This window comes from Pseudophryne corroboree, chromosome 8 (assembly GCF_028390025.1).
Source record: "Pseudophryne corroboree isolate aPseCor3 chromosome 8, aPseCor3.hap2, whole genome shotgun sequence".
NCBI lineage: Eukaryota > Metazoa > Chordata > Amphibia > Anura > Myobatrachidae > Pseudophryne > Pseudophryne corroboree.
In genome coordinates this window covers 191,169,229-191,191,139 of record NC_086451.1, presented here as the reverse complement: position 1 = coordinate 191,191,139, position 21,911 = coordinate 191,169,229, and the positions used below count along the sequence as shown (strand labels likewise).

General features: G+C 44.6%; 1 protein-coding gene across 12 annotated transcripts in view; it reads left to right on the top strand.

Moving 5' to 3' along the window:
• The window catches only part of PHKA1 (phosphorylase kinase regulatory subunit alpha 1), an 828,488-nt gene that overhangs the window by 756,191 nt on the left and 50,386 nt on the right, over positions 1-21,911 (top strand). For 11 of the 12 annotated variants that reach the window (XM_063937031.1, XM_063937029.1, XM_063937030.1 and 8 more), the window contains 4 exons: positions 7,520-7,549; positions 14,319-14,492; positions 14,599-14,652; positions 20,699-20,899. In XM_063937031.1, coding sequence (XP_063793101.1) covers positions 7,520-7,549; positions 14,319-14,492; positions 14,599-14,652; positions 20,699-20,899 — 459 coding nt within the window. The remainder of the gene's footprint in view (positions 1-7,519; positions 7,550-14,318; positions 14,493-14,598; positions 14,653-20,698; positions 20,900-21,911) is intronic. The other variant, XM_063937025.1, reaches the window with a different exon arrangement.

Genomic DNA, 21,911 nt, shown 5'->3' with positions numbered 1-21,911 from the left:
AAGTTCAGCACGGTTGGATTTTCAACTTCAAAAAATCAATCCTGGTCCCGTCTCAAAGAATTCAATTTCTAGGAATGATTTTGGATATGGTGGATCAATGAATTTGCCAGAACAGAAAGCACAAAGTATTCGTCATCTAGTACAGTTAGTGCTCAAACCATGGACAGTCTCGGTGCATTTGTGCATTTGACTGTTAGGAAAGATGGTGGCGTCTTTCGAAGCACTCCTGAAATTGGATAATTCTAACGACGGACGCAAGTCTCAGAGGTTGGGGAGCAGTTGTCCTACATCGTCAATTTCAGGGTCTCTGGTCAGACCGAGAAAGAATACTGTCAATAAATGTCTTGGCAATCTACAACGCTCTGCGTCAGGCAGTTCAAATACTCCAGTCTCAGACTGTTCAGGTTCAGTCAGACAACGCAACGTCAGTCACTTACATCAACAAACAAGGAGGGAATTGAAGTCGCATGGCCATGCGATAAGTTGCTTGTATCCTGAATTGGGCCGAGCATCACCAAGTGATATTGTTGTCAGCAGTGTTCATTCCAGGAGTGGACAACTGGGAAGCAGATTATCTCAGTCGTCAGGATTTTCATCCAGGAGAAAGGGCCTTACATCCAGAAGTGTTCCAGATGTTAGTCCAGTGGTGGGGTTACCCACAGATGGATCTAATGGCATCTCGCCAAAATCATCAGACATCCAAGTATGTGTCCAGAACAAGAGCTCCAAAGGCAGTGGATGCTCTCACAATAGCATGGCCGTACAGCCTTGTGTATCTATTTCCATAATTTCCGAATTTCCGATGCTTACTCAGTTGCTGAAGCGGATCAAAAGAGAGTCCGCGACCTTCGTACTAGTGGCGCCTCATTGGCCACGTAGAGCGTGGTTCTCGGATCTCCGCTGTCTACCCGCAGACGATCCATGCCCGCTTCCGCTACGTCCAGACCTTCTGCAACATGGTCCATTTCTTTACCCCGATTTATCGTGGCTGCGTTTGACGGGGTGACTGTTGAAACCTCTCTCTTAAGACAAGAGGGCATTCCAGAGTCGATTATACCAACTATGTTACGTGCTAGGAAGCCAGTTACAGCAGTTCATAATCACAGGATTTGGAGAGCTTATATTGGTTAGTGTGAAGCTCGGAAGTTTCTGACATCTTCTTTCAAGTTATCCCATCTTTTGCTATTTTTACAGGCAGGGTTAGATGGAGGACTACGTTTAGCGACACTAAAGGTCCAGGTCTCTGCCTTGTCAATTTTCTTTCAAAGGCGTTTGGCTCTTTTGCCAACAGTTCACACTTTCCTGCAAGGTGTCCTTAGAGTTCAACCTCCGTTTATACCACCTACAGCTCCATGGAACTTGAATCTAGTTTTAGATTTTTTGCAGTCTTCAGTATTTGAACCCTTACAACAAGTGGATGTTAAGTTACTTACTTGGAAAACAGTGTTTCTCCTTGCCTTCGCTTCGGCAAGGCGTGTTTCTGAATTAGGTGCTTTGTCATGCAAACCGTATCTGGTGTTTCATGATGACAGAGCGGAACTTCAGACGAATCCCGCTTTTCTACCAAAGTGTCACAACTGAGGGTTTTAGCTGACAGGAGGAAGCCTCAGTTGTAGGGGCTGAGAGGACTTAAACCGGGGAGGTTTAATCAGACCCCTGGACATGTAAGTGTTAAAGGAAACCCGAAGGTGTGACCATGACAACCAGGTAAAAGTAAATTAAAAGTTTATTGACAAACCCCGTGTAACAACAGACAGCAAATGATGACAACGGCAATTAATATAATTCCTGGAACACTTTGACCATGGAAGGTGTAACAGAGCACTGGTAGGTTAAGAACAGCTGTTAAAGTCCTTGATGGAAAAACCTTACCAGGCCTGGCTGTAGTAGTGCAGATAACCAAGGAACATGCCAGTAGATGGAATAGATGAAGCTGGTAACTTGAGTAAGCTGTTGTATTTGCTGGATAGAACCAGCCAGGTGGTAAGACACGGAGTGGATGCTGAATGGGATCAGCCAGGTGATAAAGTCACTGAGTGAATGCTGGATGGAACCAGCCAGGTAATGAAACACGGAGTGAATATTGTAAGATGCTAGGGAGCGTGGAAACAGAGGAGTTGAAGGAAGGTTACCGGTGGTAGTGGATACTGCTGATAAGTTGGAATCCGCTGGAACAACACCGGCACTTTAAGGATACTGGAATCTGCTGGAAGCAAGCTGCTGGAAGCAGATGGGTTAATAGCTGGAAGCTGGATCAGCCACGGAGGACCCCAGAGTCAGGCTGCACCGCAGGATGGTAGGCAGGTGCGGGTCTCTTAGTGGATGCTGGAGACAGGAGCTGGAACCTGGAGAAACAACCACAGGAGAGAGAGATTGGAACAAGGTATGACAAACAAAGCACTGACCACTTCCTGGCCCAGGCACAGGATATTTATACCTGCAGCAAGGCAGGCATTGGCTGGGCAATTATGCAGATTTCCAGAGGCAGTGGATTGGTGGAACTGAGACATGTGATTGGATCCAACATGGCTGCGCCCATGTTAGAACTTGGAGGGAAAGCTGGTTTGGAAACCATGTGGAAACATAACAGTAATGGCGGCGCCGGCCGCAGAGGACAGGATTCAAACATGGCGCCGCTGTGACAGCGTCTCAGCGTGACAGGAGGGATATGCAGAATGTGGACACAGATGAGATCCGGCCTTGGAACGCTGAGCCAGCCTCAGGAGACATCTGAAAGGCAAGTAATGGCGTCCAGATACCCGGATCGTGACACAAAGGTAGTATCTTCTTTTCACATCAATAAACCAATCGTAGTTCCTGTTTTCTCAGAAGGTTCATGAACTCCAGCTACTTTGGATGTGGTTCGTGCGCTTTTCTATTTATGTAGCCCGAACATCAACAGTACGTAAAACAGATACATTGGTTGTTCCCTATGCTGCAGTCAAGATAGGTTGGCCAGCTTCCAAACAGACGTTAGCTAGATGGATTAAGCTGGCCATTCGTCATGCTTATTTTCATGCTAGTTTACAACCGCCTGCATCTGTTTCAGCACATTCCATGCGTTCTGTGGGAACGTCATGCTCAGTAGGTCGTGGGGCTTCCACGACGCAACTTTGCCATGTAGCTACATGGTCACCAGTGCACACGTTTGTGCGCTTTTACAAGATTGATACTTTTGCAGCATCTAGCTTTGGCCGTCTAGTGTTACAGATGCCAACTAGCTCTCCCGCCCAAGGGGGAAAATTTGGTACATTCCAAGGGTACTCCAGTGACCCCTAGTGGATGAAAAAGAAAAGAGGATTTTGGTACTTAACCAGATAAACCCTTTACTTTGAATCCACAGGGGGCACTGGACGCCAACCCAGAGCAGTTTCACTTGTTTTGTGGTAAGTTCAGTAAATCTTATGGTAACAGATTATCACCGACTTGTTTAAATGTAAAGGTGATTTATCTATTGTCATGTCAACTATCTAGTTGTTTGTTATCTATTAAATGTTATATGTATTTCTCCATTGTTCATCTCTCTTTCGCTCCTGTTCAGCTCAGTAAAAAACACTGAGGCATCTTGGGAGTATGGAGGGGGTGGAGGGTTACTAATTTAAATATTTAAATGTGCCTATCCCTGCTAACTCCCCGTCCATATCCAAAGAGTACTCCAATGCCCCCTGTGGATTCAAAGAAAAGGATTCCTCTGGTAAGTACCAAAATCCTCTTATCTTGGCCATGGAACCGGGGGATTTTATGGTATCCCTAGATATCTAGGATGCTTACCTGCGTGTACCTATAGCACCGTTCCATCAGTGCTATCTCAGGTTTGCTATCCTCCGGCAACATTTTCAGTTTCAGGCCCTACCATTTGGACTAGCTATAGCTCCAAGAGTGTTCACCAAAATTATGGTGGTGATGGCGGCTTATCTCCGTCATCAGGTGATAAGAATTTTCCCATACCTGGTTGACCTGTTAATCCTGTCTCATTCCCAGGAAACTCTCCAGGGCCATTTGCAATTGACAATAGCCTGTTTACAAAGCCACGGCTGGCTCATAAATTGGGTGAAGTCATCCCTGGTTCCGTCACAACGCATGACGCACCTGGGGGCTGTATAAGATTCCAGGCTTCAGAGAGTTTTTCTACCTCTGAACAAAATATCCACAATACAGACAAGGATTCAGGAGCTACTACACAGTCAAAGAGTATCAATTCATGCAGCAATTCGAGTGATGGGATCTATGGGGTCAACATTCGACATGGTGGCATATGCTCAATTCCACTCGAGGCCCTTTCAACGTCTGATTCTTTCCAGATAGAATGGACTACATCAGACGATAAAAACTACATCAGACTATGGTTCTTCCTCTGAAAGTACAGTACGGAGGTCGTTAGCCTGGTGGCTACAGACTTCCCATCTGGACAAAGGGCGACCCATTTTGGTCCCAGAATGGGAGATTCTGACAACTGACACCAGTCTTCAGGGCTGGGGAGCTTTGTCATAAAATTCTTGCTTCCAGGGTCAGTGGACCAAGGAAGAAAGTTGCCTGCCAATAAATATATTGGAACATCGGGCCATATATATGGCACTCAACTCAGGTAAAGGACATCCTTCAAGGGAAAACCGGTGCAGATTTGCTCGGACAATGCAACGGCAGTAGCGTACCTCAATCATCTGGGAGGAACTCGCAGCCAAAATGCAATGAAGGAGGTAATCCGCACGTTAAGGTGTGCAGAACTTCATCATCCAGCCTTGTCAACAGTGTTCGTTCCGGGAGTCCTAAACTGGGAAGCGGATTTTCTCAGTCGACACACCATTCATGCAAACGAATGGGCTTTTCACCCATAGGTTTTCCAGATTTCCGTTTCTACTGCCTCAACATCCTCATTTACTGTCTCAGGGTCCTTGTTATTACAAGCACCTGGATTGGCTGTCTTTGACGGCATGGCTCTTGAGACATCCATCCTGAAAGTAAAAGGATTTTCACAACAGGTAATTCAAACAATGCTTAGAGCAAGGAAACCATCCTCTGCTCGCATTTATTACTGAATATGGCATGCTTTTATTCAGTGGAGCAGTGTCAGGAAGCTTGACCCTAGGTCTTTCAGAGTTTCCAGAGTCCTAGCATTCCTTCAGGCAGGAATGGACAAAGGTCTTCCTGGCTTCCTTGAGAGTTCAGGGGTCAACATTGACTGTATGGTTTCAAAGAAAATTGCTAACCTACAGGATGTTCGCACTTTTTTCCAAGGAATGCTTCATATACAATCTCCTGTTGTTCCTCCCACAGCTCCTTGGGATCTAAGTTTAGTCCTAAAGGCACTTCAAGTTGCCCCATTTGAACTACTGAAGCAAGTGGATCTTAAATGGTTGACAGCTGAAGTTCTCTTTCTACTGGCTATTGCTTCAGCTAGAAGAGTTTCAGACTTAGGGACATTATGTCGCCCTCCTTTTTCTGATTTTTTTTATGCAGATAGAGCAGTTCTTAGAACCAAACCTGGATATCTTCCTAAGATCTCCAGGTTCCACCTTAACGAAGAAATAGTTGTTCCGTCTTTCCAAGGGCCAGACCTTTCAACAAGAGATGCATCTTTGGACGTAGTCCATGATTTAAAGATCTACGTGGATCGTACAAGTGCCATCAGAAAGACAAACACTCTCTTTGTTCTCTACGGATTTCACAATAGAGGATGGCCTGCTGACAAGCAGACACTGGCGAGGTGGCTTCGGGTGACTATTTCAGAAGCATGTTCTCAAGCTGATCTCCCTATTCCGGCTAATCTTTCTGCTACTCTACTCATAAGGTAGGTCCTTCATGGGCAGCACAACGTGGTGCCTCAGCTGAACAGATATGTAAGGCAGCCACATTGTCTTCCATTAACACATTCATCAGACATTATGCTTTTGATACCTTTGCCTCTCAGGATGCTGCATTCGGGCGAAGTATTCTCCTGTCCAATCCTGTGGATAATCTGTGGACCCTGCTGGAGAAATAAGTACTTATGGTAGACTTACCGTCGATAACTCTTTTTCTCCAAAGTCCACAGTATCCACAGGGATCCCACCCTGACGCACCTGATTTGAGGATCCTTACACTTACTAACCTCTTCCTTTTACTACTCGCGGTTTGACCCCGTACCCCGCTTCTGCCCCTTTTCCACTTTCAGGTGCCTCCCAAACTAAATGTAGTAGTAAAAATTATTAAAATAATATAGAGCAGATACTTATGACACTTAATATATGTCATAAGTATAATCTTTGTAGTATTTTAATCATCACGGCCTCCCCTGCCTCTCCTAACTGCACCACCCCATAGTTGGGTTCCTTTCCAGACCAACCTGAGTAATTTACCTGGTTTGCAATGCCAGGTCACTCGACCCTGGTTATTTTTCAAGGACCCTGCCACACTGAGTCGCAACCCTGGGTCAAAGTGGCAGTGTGTGTGTGTGTGTGTGTGTGTGTGTGTGTGTGTGTGTGTGTGAAAGAAGTATCACTCACTGTGAGAGGAGCAATGGAGAATTCAAAATCCCTCCTAATGGGGGATTTTCCTAACACAAGCCAGTGCCAGGTAAAATAAGTATATCGATAAATCTCATACATTCAGAAGGGAATAAGGAATTTTTAGAGTCCCAATTATAAGTGCAAACACCTGTGTATAGTCTTTTTCACATCCTTTCATTGAAGTTTAGAGAAACAACATTATGAGGCTACAAGTTGGTTGGGTCTCTCTCCTTCAACTGTTTATATAAATATACAGCTACTGTATGTTTTCTTGTACAATTTTTTTCTTAGGTTGTTTTGGTACTATGGTGTTATGTACAATGGTACATAGGAACCTTGTCTTTGGTGACCACTATTTTGCCACCAATCAGCAGAGTTAGGGCACCAGGGCAGAGTAAGTCCAGCTTTTCTGCATCAATGGCTCTACTTTGCCACCTGATTCCGTCTAATAAGATAACTCTGTGTGGCCTAAGTTATATGGCTGTTTTAACATGGACCAATCTCGGGAGCTACTCCATGGCCTACTTTACCACTCCCGTGCAGTAGGTGGGTGCCCGATTGCCTTTATAAAATCTACAACTGTGCGTGCTAAAAGCTGTAATGATAATTACTATATTTGCCAAATTTTAAGTTTTCTCACAATATTTTTAATTCATATATCGGTTTTCTTTTTAGTCTTGGCTATATATAATTCAAATCTTTCCACTAATTATATATACATTTCATATAATTTGTTGTCATTGCAAACAATTGTATTAATCAATTACTTAAATATCCTGCATAACTTATTGAATTTGAACTGTACTGGCATTTGTGATGATTTCCTTTGCTGACTCTCTTCTTGATGATAATTTCTCTTGATGTCCAAGACCACAACCTAATGCCATGACTACAAAGACTGGTAATAATTGTTGCTTTCATTACTCCAGACAATTTGATCCTAGTTACACTTTGCTTTACTAACTGCTCATTTATTTACAAAGAATACTGGTATTTTGGGTCTTAATTTATGTTATTTTATGTTTCCCAATAAGGATACGGATTTATTTTCAGCTGTCTCTCTGGTAAGTATCACTTTGCTTAGGTCATTTATTCAATATGCAATCCCTTCATATACTGTAGTTAACATCATTTTGAATACTATAAAATTAAGAGGGTTAGGGGGGCATTGGTATACTTACCCTCCCCTGTCGGGATTCTGAAAATCGACCGCTGGCATTTCAATCCCAACCCTTTCAGCTAATTACTTTTAATTAGCTTGTGATAAATAGATTTTATCAAATAAGACAAAAAACATTATGAGCTTGAGGAAAAAGTTATAGTGAAAGACAGTTCTTGAGAAAATATGAGCACTCTATGTGTGGCCATCAACATAACTTCTGACACACCTGTGAAGAAGAACCTTGGGAAAATTATCAGTATATTAGATTTTAAATACTTCCCTTCTTCTTTCTCAATTGCAATTAGTCCTCTCGATCTTATTTGTTAATATATGGTGCAGTCACAAACATACAGATCATTTGACGGATTAGTTGCAAAATCATGATTGCAAGGTGGATAGGGATGAGAGACTGGGAGGACAACAATGAGACAGATGTAAGAGACAGGAAGATGATGGGGACAGAGGAGTAAAAAAACAGGTCCAAAATACTAGTAGATAATCATTATTTCACTAACATCCTAGTGGTAGTACCATGGGGTATAGATCGGTTCCTTTAGATCCTGGCACTTTAAGAAATCATTAGTGTGTGCTGGCTCCTCCCCTCTATACCCTTCCACCAGACTCTGTTTAGAAAAATGTGCCCAAGGATCTGGGTGCATTCTTTGGAGCTCCAGAGAGTTTGCTTCAGAATTTATGTTCATTTATTATTTTCAGGCAGCACTGGTTGGCAACCAGTCTGCCTGCATTATGGGACTTAGGGAGGGACCAAACCTATAGAGTTAATGGTTCGTATCCACGCTCACAGGACACTAAGCACCTGAGGCGCTGTTTCACATACACCAGGGCAGTGATTTTCAACCTTTTTTAACTCGCGGCACACTGAACAATATTTGAAAATTGCCAAGGCACACCATCAGTTCGCCACGGAAAAAAAAACACACATTGGCCCTCACAGTAAAAAAAATAATCCACACCTACATTGGCCTACACAGAAAAAACAATCACATTGCTCCCCACATAAATCATGTTGCTCCCAACATAAATCCTTTTGCTCCCTACATAAATAAATCCCATTGCTCCCCACACAAATCCCATTGCTCCCCACATAAATTATTCACATTGTTCTCCTCCATAAATCCTATTGCTACCAACAGGAGAAATAAAATAACAAATATTAGCCCCTACCGGTCAGCTGTCGTCCTCCCTGTCCCTCAGTGGTGGGGGATTTTCATAGTGGAGTGCTGCGAATACTGAGCAGCGGGCGGTCGGACAAGTGTGGATGAGGGTGGGCAAGGAAAGTTGTGGATGTGGGCGGGAACTGGAAAATGTGTATGCAGGCGAGTGGGCTGGCTGTTTGGTGAGACGCGGTGGTAGTAATCTATGATGTCACACCGCTGCGTCATCAAGGCATAGGTCACAGGCAGGGCACAACTGATCCTATAAGAAGAGCCTGGGCCACAGTTTGCTCTGAAGATGCAGGCAACGACTCTGACTCCTGCGGCACACCAGTGTGCCACGGCACACTGGTTGAAAAAGCCTGCACCAGGGTGTGCGCACATGCAGGCAGCATGCCTCCACCCCTAACAGATGCCGAAAATGTGGTGCGGTGAGTTACTACACCGGGGTCCCGGTTAGTGGGTCCCCGGTGACAAGTGGCGGCATTAGGGTGCTGCGGACACCGGGTTCCGAGCTGCGGTGCCTGCTGGGGACTCCAGACTGGCGCTAAGCAAAAGGGGGTTATTAAACTCCTTTTTTACACAGAATTCTATGATTACAGCCAGTATAATATGAGAGGGATGCATGCCATTGAGGGGGCGGGGCTTCCCGGAGAGTGGGACCAAAGGTTGAAAGGCGCCATTTCCTGCCGCTGCTGACTGCAGGCTGCATGCTGGAGCTGCTCCTCCACAGAACCCACTGAATCACCAATTGTACTGGTACCAGGGGGTTTTATAGAGAGGGGGGAGCATATAAGCGGCAGTGACACTGCTGCTGTGTTACAAGTATACCCAGCGAAGCACAGTTCTGACTGAGGTATTGTGTGCTGGTCCCAATCCTCTGTGTCACTCCATTCAGGCTGTCTGGGGTTGTTGTACTGTCTCACTATATGTGTTGTCACTGCACTGTGTTTATTCACCTAACTCTGTGTTTTTCTGCATTAAGAATGTCTGGTTAAAAGACTCTGTCCCTCATGTAACACTATGTTTACACCTTCTCCAGGAGGGTATCTCCTGTGTACCCAGTGTTGCCTACCTTCACATGGCAGTAGTATGCAGGAACCTGAGTGGTTAGATTCATTCAAAACCATGATTACTAATATTAATACAGAGTTCGCTACCGCCAGACAGGAAAGGCAGACCCTTAAACAATCTGTAAATAATTCTTTGGTAGGGCTGCTGACCACAGACAGGTTCCTCAGCCCCCTCTGGTGGTCTCTCATAAATACACGCTCCCTCCCACAGGTGCTCCAGTCTGACTCTGATACTGACATGCCAGAGCTGGATGAGGGAGAGGTAGATGTGGAAAATGAGAATGATCTGTCCCCGGGGGTTGAAGCCCTGATTTATGCTATTACAGAAGTCCTCAACATACCGGATTAAGAGACAGAACCTGAAGAGGAATTGTTTTTTAATGTGAAACCAAAATCCTCTCCCACCTTCCCTATATCAAAGGAATTAAACTCCCTTTCTAAAGAGGCGTGGGTCAATCCTGACAAGAAATTCATAACTCCTAAACGATTACTAAATTCCTTTCCTTTTCTGCCTGAGGATAGAAAAATATGGGAAAATCCACCGTCCATGGATACTTCAGTGTCCAGGCTGTCACGTAAAATAATACTGCCTATACCTTGGGCTATCTCTTTAAAAGACCCAGCTGACCGTAAGATTGAGACTACTCACAAATCTATTTTTACTGCTGTGGGCATAGCTCAAAGGCCCACTATAGCTAGTGGCCGGATTTCAAGGGCCATGGTAAAATTGTCTGATAATATAATAAGAGGGTTTGACTCCCTGCCTCAGGAGGAGATCTTTACACTACTGCATCGTATCCAGGATGCTGCAAATTTTATGAGTGAGGCCATTAAAGAATTATGTCTCATCAATGGCCGTACCACAGCTATGATGATCTCGGCTCGCTGGGTACTGTGGCTGATATAATGGTCAGCGGATGCTGATTCCAAGAAAGGGGTGGAGAATCTTCCTTTTACAGGGGGTTCCTTGTTTGGGGAAGAACTGAACAAGTGGATCTCTCAGGCGACGGCTTGTAAGTCTACATATCTGCCGTCTGCTGCGTCTCCTGCTAGACGTCCCTACCCTGTGCCCTGTCTGCAGTCCTTTCTTGTGGCCAGATTCAGAGGCAGAGCCAGAGGTGCCTCAAATGCTGTTTGAGGATCTCGCGGTAAGTCCCGTAAACCAGTGACTGCTGGATCTCTGGACCAGGCCTCCGGATCCTTATCCACTAAGCCCTCCGCGTGATGATTGGCCCCAGCAGCAAGGCAACTTTCAGCTAGGTGCTCGTCTTCAACACAGTCCTGCCAGGATCCTTGGGTGAGGGACCTCACCCATAGCAAGGGTTACCTTGCAAGATGCCATTCAAAAAGTACTACAAACGGGGGTAGTTGTCCCAGTACGTCCTCCGTTGCAAAGCAGGGTTTTTTACTCCAGTCTTTTTGTTGTACCGAAACCGGACGGTTCGGTACGGCCCATCTTGAACCTAAAAAGCCTGAACCCATATCTACTGTACGTGTGTTCAAATTCAAGATGTAGTCCCTGAGCGCGGTGGTCTCCGGTCTGGAGGAGGGGAAGTTCCTGGTGTTCCTGGATGTCAAGGATGCTTACCTACATATCCCCATATAGCCTCCTCATCAGGATTGCCTCTGGTTCGCTATACTGGACTTCCAGTTTTAGGCCTTACCCTTTGGTCTCTCCACAGCTTGAAGGGTATTCACAAAAGTCATGGTGGAGATGATGCTACAATTATGCAGGATGGGAGTCAACATAGTCCATTACTTGGACGATCTCCTGATAAAGGTGGTGTCCAGGGAACGTCTGCTACACAGCATCGACTTGACTACTCGCCTGTTTACAGACCGTAGGTGGATCCTAAATTTCCAGAAGTCTCACCTTGAACTATCACAAAGAATTCAGTTCCTGGGAATGATACTGGACACGGTGTCTCAGAAGGTATTCCTTCCAATGGACAAGGCCTTGATTACCCAGGCTCTGGTCTGCTCGATGCTCAGACCCCGCAAGATCTCAGTTCATCTTTGCATTTGCTTACTGGGCAAGATGGTAGCCTCCTACAAAGCAATCCAGTATGGCAGGTTTCATGCACGCCCGTACCAGCTGGATCTGCTGGACAAGTGGTCAGGGTCTTACCTGCACATGCACCAGAGTATAGCTCTGTTGCCAAAAGCACGAATCTCCCTTTTATGGTGTCTACAAGTCCCTCACCTTGTGGAGGGTTGGAGTTTCAGTACCCAGTCTTGGACTCTACTGACAACGGATACCAGCCTCCGGGTTGGGGTGCTGTGACCCAGGGGGCCCAGTTCCAGGGAAAATGCTCGAGTCAGGAGTCTGCACTACCAATAAATGTCATGGAACTCAGGGCAATTTACAATGCTCTTCTGCAAACCTTCTATCTCCTTCGGAATCAAGCCAGTCAGGTGCAGTCGGACAATGACACGGCGGTGGCGTACATAAACCAACAGAGAGGAACAAGAAACAGGGCCACAATGCGAGAGGTATCAAGGATACTCCTCTGGGCAGAGGCCAATGCAAGGGCCATCTCCGCCATATTCATTCCAGGCGTGGACAGTTGGGATGCGAACTTCCTCAGCAGGCATGACCTCCATCCGGAGGAATCGGGCCTTCACCCCCCACCTTACCAGTTTGTATACCTGTTTCCTACAATCCCTCTCATTCCCAGAGTTCTAAAAAGACTCAAAAGGTAAAGCATTCGGGCCATTCTCATTGCCCCGGATTGGCCTCGACAGGCCTGGTATGCAGACCTCCTGACCATGTCTCTGGAGGAACCCTGGCCTCTGCTGCTTCTCAAGGACCTCCTTCAACAAGGACTGTTCGTCTGTCCAGACTGCGACTACGTGTGACGGCTTGGAAGTTGAGAGGGAGATTCTAGCCAGAAAAGGTCTCTCATCCAAGGTTATTTCCACTATGGTCCTGGCCCGTAAAGTGGTCACGTCAAAATATTACCGCCGTATCTGGAAGAAATATGTTTTGTGGTGTGAGGGTAGAAAATATTCTCCTGCGGAGTTTCGACTTGGACGTTTTCTGCTCTTCCTGCAAGCAGGCGTGGATAAGGGCCTAAGGTTGGGCTCCATCAAAGTTCAGATTTCGGCTCTCTCTATCTTCTTCCAGAAACAACTAAGGGTACTGCCGGAAGTACAGACATTCCTAAAGGGTGTTCTTCACATTCAGCCACCTTTTGTACCTCGCACGGCTCCGCGGGATCTCAATATGGTCTTGACCTTTCTCCAGTCAGACTGGTTTGAACCTTTGCAAAGGGTGGACTTGAAATATCTAACTTGGTAGACCGTCATGTTGCTGGCATCTGCAAGACGTGTGTTAGAATTAGGGGACTTATCCTGTAAGAGCCCGTATTTGATATTTCACGAGGATAGGGCGGAGCTCAGAAGTTGCCCACAGTTTTTTCCGAAAGTGTTGTCGGTCTTTCACGGAAATCAGCCAATAGTTGTCCAGTGTTGGCTGACACATCAGTTGCTCCAAAGTTCCTGGACGTTGTGAAGTCTATGAGGATTTACGTCTAGAGAACAGCTCGTCATAGGAAGTCTGACTCGCTTTTTGTCCTTATGACGCTACCAAATTGGTCGTCCTGCTTCTAAGCAGTCAATTGCTCTTTGGCTCAGGTTGACCGTTCAACAAGCCTATTCTTCGACAGCATTGCCGCTGCTGAGTTCTATCCAGGCCCACTGCATAAGATCAGTGGGTTCTTTCTGGACGGCTCTGCCTTACAGTTGTGCCATGCAGGTTCTTGGTCTGGTTTGAACACATTCGTAAATTTCTATGGGTTCGACACCTTGGCCAGAGATGACCTTCAGTTTGGGGATGGTTGGGAGCTTTGGGACTTCCCTATAGTACTAATGTCATCCCAGTATCCACTAGGACGTTAGAGAAAATAGGAATTTAATACCTTCCGGTAATTCCTTTTCTCGTAGTCCGTAGTGGATACTGAGCACCTGCCTCAGTGCTTCTGCTTACCTGGTTGTAAGTGTTCTTGGTTGGGTCTGCTGTTGCTGTCCCTGTTCCATGTTTGGGTAGTGTTGCTATCCTTGTTATAGTTATCGTGACTATCCTCTGTTCTGTTTAGCGCTGCTAAGTTTTTTTACTATTGTGTGTTGGTTCGTTACCTCACTGCTTCCCTTGAATTTCCTTCTCTCATGGTATGTCCGTCTCCTCTGGCACAGTTTTCCTAGACTAAGTCTGGTGGAGGGGCATAGAGGGGAAGAGCCAGCACACACTAATGATTTCTTAAAGTGCAAGGCTACAATGGACCCAATCTATATCTCATGGTACTAATGTCATCCCAGTATCCACTACGGACTACGAGAAAAGGAATTACCGGTAGGTGTTAAATTCCTATTTTTGAAAATGTTAAGGTTTTTTGTTGACTTCATGTCTCCCTTCCTATAACAGAAGCGTGGTGACACTCTCTCTGCTTCTGGTGACCTCTCCACTTCCACCATTTCCGATAGCGACAGTGCTCAAGACAGCCGACAAGGCCAGTGGCTCCGAAGGCGGCGACTGGATGGGGCCCTGAATAGGGTGCCTGTAGGCTTTTACCAGAAAGTTTGGACAATATTACAAAAGGTCAGGCATTTTCACACAAATCATATTTTACATAGAATGAATGAACATATCTCACTTTCTCTTTTTTTTTTTTTCTTTTTTTTTTCTGCTATTTTTTTTCCTTTAGTGCCATGGACTGTCTGTGGAAGGTTTTGTGCTACCCTCTTCCAGTACCCGTGAGGTAAAAACATATCAAATCGTTTTTTTTTTGTTTTTTTTCAATAGTGTATTTTTTATCCAAGACACAATGACATGTACAGATAACGCATATCACACACATACCAAAAGCAAGACATAATTGCAGTACCACAGAAAGAAATTGTGAGCAGCATAAGGAACATGAAGCACTGTACATAGGGCAGAGGTTCCCAAACGCTGTCCTTAAGGCACCCCAACAGTCCAGGATTCATGGCTCAGCACAGATGGTTAAATCAAATTGACTTGGGTGCTAATTAAGTCACCTGTGGCCAAGCATGGATACATTTAAAACCTGGACCGTTGGGGTGCCTTGAGGACCGCGTTTGGGAACCTCTGACATAGGGTATTATACCATATTGGAGACAAGTTGCCCAAATAACAGTTACACAACAGTAACCAGCAGTTCAAGAAGTGCACATGTTGAAAAGACCATACACATACTGAGAAAGATAGCAAAATCCGTAAACAGTATAATAACCTTCAGTAATCATTTTATATATTTTATTTAACCTTGGCAATTTAACTAACTAACTAACCTATAAAACCTAAAAAAAAGAAAAAAAAAGCTTAAAGCAGCATTGCATACATAAAATGCACAAAGCACGGCATCAATCCAGGATATAGTAAGTCATGGAACTCTAATATCATTTATGGCAGAAGGTCAGGGGAGGAATATGGAGATACAAGCCAGGGAGACCAGATTTTCTCAAATTTAGATATGGCATTATTTTTCATATATATATATATATATATATATGTATATATATATATATATCGAACAAATAGACGCGGGGGCGCTCAGATGTCACAGTGCACTACCAGTGATATATACAAAATTAAGTGTATACGATAAGTGACACTTCCTCTAAAGTGAGAGTGGCTGCAACCTTAAACAATAAATATGTGCTTGGAGAACACATAAATGGAAATTTTTTGGAAAGTGAAGAAAAGGGCGCCTACTAGTGTCTAATAAGATTGTGTAAAAAAGAACTGGTGTGATTGAGAACAGGACGCTACTTATCTGGCATAAACAGACTTTTGCTTCAGTCATAAGACCAGTATGGGTACATGAAACAAGAAGAACAAGATAACATAGCGCGTACTGTTTTTACGCAATTTTCAATCTACAGATCAAGTGAGCCAATTATGTGTTTATAAAAAACTTTCCGGGTAAAAGCAAATCCCACAATTTAAAATCCACAGCCAGGGATTTTTTAAAAGTTTTTCACAATATTTAATAAAACACATAAAACATAGAAAGTAGAAGTAATGCGAGCGTACAAGATAAAAATGAATGACAAGCTTATCTGTCTATATCAGGAATGGGATACATCAGGTTTTTCCATAAACATCCAAGATATATAGTAAAAATTCAAACGTACAAAAAATAAATATTAAAACAGCTTATCTGCCCATAGGGGAAGTACAGGTGCATCAGTCCCAACGCGTTTCGTCCTTAATTAGACTTATATAAAACGATCTTTGGAAAGAGCATCATTCACCAAGACCTTATATGTGGACACTGAAGGACTATTAGCAGCCATCCATACTCTCGCAAGGCATACCTTAGCTAAAGCACAAATATTATGACCATACAGACCCTCCCATCTGGACACAGAAGCAGGGTTTCCCATCCCCAAAAGACAAAATGCAGGGTGAGCACGGTCCCAGATATTCCTGTTCCCACCAGAATTGACCTGATCCCAGACCAAAACACCTGTATAGACGGACAATCCCACACTAGATGCCAGAAGGAGCCCTCACCAACACCACATTTAGGGCACACATCTGAGTAGCCAGTGCCAAACATAGCCAGCCTAACCGGTGTCATGTATGTTCTATGTAAAATAAAAAGCTGGATCTGTTGAAATCTAGGGGACTTGGTAACTGTCCTTGGATACTCCAAGGCAAGAGCCTAGTCCTCTTCATCTGTAGGGCCTAAATCTCCCTCCCATTTCACGCGCAGATCAAATAGAGGGTCTGAATGAAGTTTAATAAGGAGGTAAGATTATGCAAGGGAGGTTGCCTTAACTCGACTCAATTTGCTTACAAAGGTCTTAACGGGAAATGGGAGGAGTACAGGGGGTAGATTCCGGAACTGACTCTGTAGACCATGCCGGAGTTGTAAGTATCTATAAAAGTATAAGTTGGGTAAATGAAACTCATCTTTCAACTGCTGAAAGGATTTTAATACTGTACAGTTGAGATATGGAAACAATGGATCTAGGAGCCCAAACTTCCCTTCCCTCGAGAGCTTTTAATTCGGGAAGTTAACTAGAGCAGCAGAGGTGAGTATCTGAGTCCAAACCATCAAATTTAAGAAGAACCCTCAGGGCCTGCCAGATTTTTATAGCCTGAAAGATAATGGGAGGAGAAAACTGAGATATGTTCCCGCTTAATAAAATCTGAGTGGGAGAGCGACCGGGATAGTAGCAATGGAGAAACACCTTGTGTAGAGAACAGACATCCTTATCTTGCACCCAGGTGCCAAGGTGTGCCAACTGAGCAGTGTAATAATACAGTTGAAAGTTAGGTAATGCAAGTCCGCCATCATTCCTTAATCTGGTGAGAGTATTCAGCTGTATTCTGGGTTTTTTATTGGCCCAAATCAGGGACAATAAAATACTATTCAATTTCTGGAAAAATATCGAAAAATGTACACCGGAGACTGCAGAACAATATATATAATTTTTGGCAAAAATAACATTTTAACGAGACTGACCCTGCCAATCAGTCAACGGGAGCTTACACCAAATTTTAGATTTGCGCGTGATATGTTGCATGAGCGGGTCGAAGTTCAGAGGTATGATATCGGAAGGGTCATTTGTAATTTGGATACCAAGGTACTTAAATTGGCTTGTCCAGCAAAGCGGCAACAAAATTTTGGGAATAATGGGGGAGGGGCTAATAACAGGCATAATAAATGATTTGGACCAATTTATATGAGGGCCCGAAAAACAGCCAAACTCCTTAATCACCTGCAGCAGAACAGGCATAGACATAGCATAGTCCTGCAAAAATAGCAACAGGTCATCTGCGTATAGGGCAATTTTATCAGTTCGTGGGTCTGTATCAATACCTATAATACCTGGGTGTGATCTAATTAAGCAAGCCAAAGTCTCAATGGCTATGGCAAAGAGAGAGGGAGAAAAGGGGCATTCCTGCCTGGTGCCTCGGGACAATTTAAAGGAGGAGGAAACATAACCGTTAATTGAGATCCTGTAACTCGGGTGTTGGTAAAGCAATTTGGCCCATTGAATATAGTTAGGTCCGAAGCCCATACATTCCATGACCCCCAGAGGTAAGACCATTCAACACTGTCAAATGCCTTGGCCGCGTCTAAAGAGACCACGACCGAATCTGAGGGGAAGTCATGCGGAGCTTGCAGAATAGTATGCAATCTACGCAGGTTAATGGGGGTAGACATCCCAGGCATAAAGCCAGATTGATCCGGGTGAATTATGGAGGTAAGAACCGTGTTAAGCCGGAGTGCCAAAATTTTTGCCAGGATCTTAGCATCGGTGGGAATAAGGGAGATTGGCCTATAAGAGTCCAGAAATCTAGTGTCCTTACCTGGTTTTGGTATTACTATGATGATAGCCTCAGACATAGTAGGGGGAAACTGATTATTAGCAAATATATCCAAGTACATAGTGTGCAACATGGGACCAAAAAAATCAATATGGTTTTTGTAAACTTCAGCTGGGATTCCATCACAACCCGGTGCTTTACCATTAGGGAGACAAATAAAGGCAAAGGTCCTGATCTGAGCAGGCCAGCCGAGAGTTATAAACTTCAGTATAATAGGATAGGAACAACTGCACAATGTCCCACGTGGTGTCAACAACGGTGCCATCTGGACCGGAGATTTGAGCGACAGTAGTCCCAGGACGGTCATAATGAAATAGATGGGCCAGCAGGCTGCCCGATCTATCTGCCAGCATATAAAAATTGTTAGCCCGAAACAGAAGGGAACGGGTGTTTTTGTCCGATAGGTGGGCCAACCATGCTGACTGAGCTATCAACCAGTGCGATTTAAGCCCAGGGGTGCCATCTCTCAAATATTTAATCTCCAGATTCCTGAAGTCATTCTCAAGAACCTTCTCTTTTTCCCTACAAGCCGCTATACGTCAAATAAATGTACCACGTAAAAGGCCTTAAAGGAATCCCAGACTACAGTTATCGGGGCCGAACCTATATTATTAGCAAAGTAACCCTCCCACTGTGTCACTAGAGAATGACTATCACTCAACTGGGCCAGCAAAGATTGATGTAATTTCCAATAGGACTGTCCCCTCTGGCACTGCACATCAAGTGACATTAGCAAGGGTAAATGGTCAGATATACCCCTGGCCTCATGATGGACATCCGTGATTTTAGGCAATAGTGCAGGAGAAACAAGGACCAGGTCAATTCTTGAAAAATAACCATGGGTGCTAGAAAAACTGGAAAAATGCTGAAGAGTAGGATGCCGAGATCTCCAAGCGTCTATTTAATTTAAACTACCTAGAAAATCAGCAAATTTAGAAGGGCCACCACCCAACACGGGGACATGTGGAGACTTCCACCTGTCCAAAGAATTATCTAGGACATTGTCCCCAAGGCAAATAACAGGGGTATGAGGGGAGGAAGCAATAAAAGAGGCAGCCTGTTGCAAAATATCATAAGAAAATGGAGGTGGGACATAGACAGACAAAAGGAAAAAAGGGCTGAGCGCTCAATTTACATTCAATAAACACAAATCTGCCGTATGAGTCCGCTTTAAGCGAGAGCAGTTCGAATTGCACAGTCTTTTTTATCAGGACTGACACCCCATGAGAGAAGGAGGAATGCGAGGCATAGTAAGCCCACCCTACCCAGGGCAAATGGAGTGACAGCAACCTGTTGCCCTCCAAATGAGTCTCGCTGAGACAAGTAATGTCAGGGTCATATTTTCTACTCATTTTTAAGACTAAGGAGCATTTTATTTTATTATTAATACCTTGGACGTTCCATGCAAATAATTTCAGGGTGATCATAAGACTGGTGAGAGCACATGAGTCACTACGGATAACAACCATATATAAGAGTCCTAAAAGTGGCCAAATATGCAAAAACCCAGACAGGCCCTAGGGATTAACAGAACCATCTAAAGGAGATCCCGGAGACATTAGTCCTATGTAAGAATAATGGACTCCAATGCCCCCCTAAAAAATGCCATCCACCATCTCTCAGTCGGAAGCCATGCCAGCCAAAATAACACACAATTTCATAGTGAAATGCAATACCCATATATGAAAAATAACAAACTAAAGAGAGAAAAAAACACACACAAAAAAAACACAACTCTTCTTCAAAACGTACTAAATTTATAGTCCCAACACCAGCCGGGTGTGGTTCGTTTTATCGACAGTGTCTAGGTCGACAATGTTTAGGTCGACCACTATAGGTCGACAGTCAGTAGGTCGACATGGGTGGAAGGTCGACAGGGTTTCTAGGTCGACATGTGCTAGGTCGACAGGTCTAAAGGTCGACATGAGGATTTTTTTTTTTTTTTTGGGGTCGTTTTCTTCGTAAAGTGACCGGGATCCCAAATTAGTGCACCGCGTCCCCTCGCATGGCTCGCTTCGCTCGCCATGCTTCGGGCATGGTGCCTTCGCTCCGCTACCGCTTCGCTCGGCACACTTTACCGTTCCAATCGTAGTCCACGTGGATCGTGAAGTATGAAAAAATAAAAAATAATTTAAAAAAAAAAACTTATGTCGACCTTTAGACCTGTCGACCTAGAAACCCTGTCGACCTTCCATCCATGTCGACCTAGTGACTGGCGACCTATAGTGGTCGACCTAAACATTGTCGACCTAGACACTGTCGATCTTCAGACCGGATCCCACACCAGCCATCTCATCCTCTTGTTTTTGGAAAGTGGCTTGGCCATTGTTGAACTATGTACAATATAGACTTTTCTCATCTAATGCTGTTTCTAACACGGGTGAAGGGAATTGTCTGATCTTCAACTATTTTTTACTTTCACAAATTGATGCATGCAGATGACTCCAGGAGAGTTGAAATTTTCTGCCCATGTGGAGTCTGTCCTGAATCGTGTGCCTCAGCCAGAGTACCGCCAGCTGTTGGTGGAAGCAATCTTGGTACTTACTATGCTTGCTGATGTGGACATCAAGAGTGTGGGTGGAATTATCCACATTGAAAGGATTGTGCATATTGCTAATGACATGTTCTGTCAAGAGCAGGTAATGACTCTTCCTCTGTCTTCCTGCATTTGTGACAAATTCATTATTTCATAGCAGTGGGGCTAATTCATGTTGGATCGGGGGGCGCAGAAAATGTGATCGCCTCTGCCTGTCAATAAGGTAGAGGCGGACAGGGGGCGGCAACGCTCCGTTTCCAGGGTGGAGACGAAGCGTTGCAGGGGTGGAGGCCAGCAGAATGGGGCCGGTGTAGCGCCAACAGGGCGTGATCACGGTCGCTGCGTGACGTCACACGCAGCTTCCATGATCGGAAACATGGTGCCGGCAGGGGGCATCCTTGATTTCTGCTAACAAGCAGAAATTGCAATGCAATTGCAATTTCTGCTTGTTGAAAGGGGGGGGGGGGGGGGGAGGCGGCAGTCAGCTGGGTGGCCTTGCCCTGCGATGGACAGCTTCCAGCATGCAAACAGGAGGTTTGCAAATTGCAATCCTTACAGAATTAGCCCCAATGTACAGTAGCAGCAATTGTTGTTAATCTTTCTTTAGAATATGCTGTATACACTTCTATGTGCCCTGTATTGTAGAATGAACATGGCAAGTCCATTATCTTTGGACTAAGGGAGAATTTCAATTAGAGAAGAATAAACAACGGGAGCGAAAAAAAATAAGTTTTTTGCAATTTTTCATTTTGTTTATCCTGTATTTTTTTGTTTGTTTTCCGGGCAATCCAATTTGGCCACCCGAAAAAAACAAAACCTTTCTGCAGCAGGGTATAATAGGGTTTTCCACAGGGAAACGTCGGGGTGTGTAGCGGTGGATGAGACATCCGGGCACCAAACAGTTAAAGCTTTAGCTGTCCCAGGATGTATAGCCTCACTCCTCTATGACCCCGCCTCCAGGTACTGGTAGCTCAGTTTTAAATTGGTGCCTGCAGCAATAGCAGGTGTACTGCTGATGCAAGCCAGAAAATGCCTTCTTTTTTTTTTTAACTTCAATTGAACTTTTTTCTTAGAGCTAGCGCACTGCGAGTCAGGGTGACTTCTGCGCTGCAGCT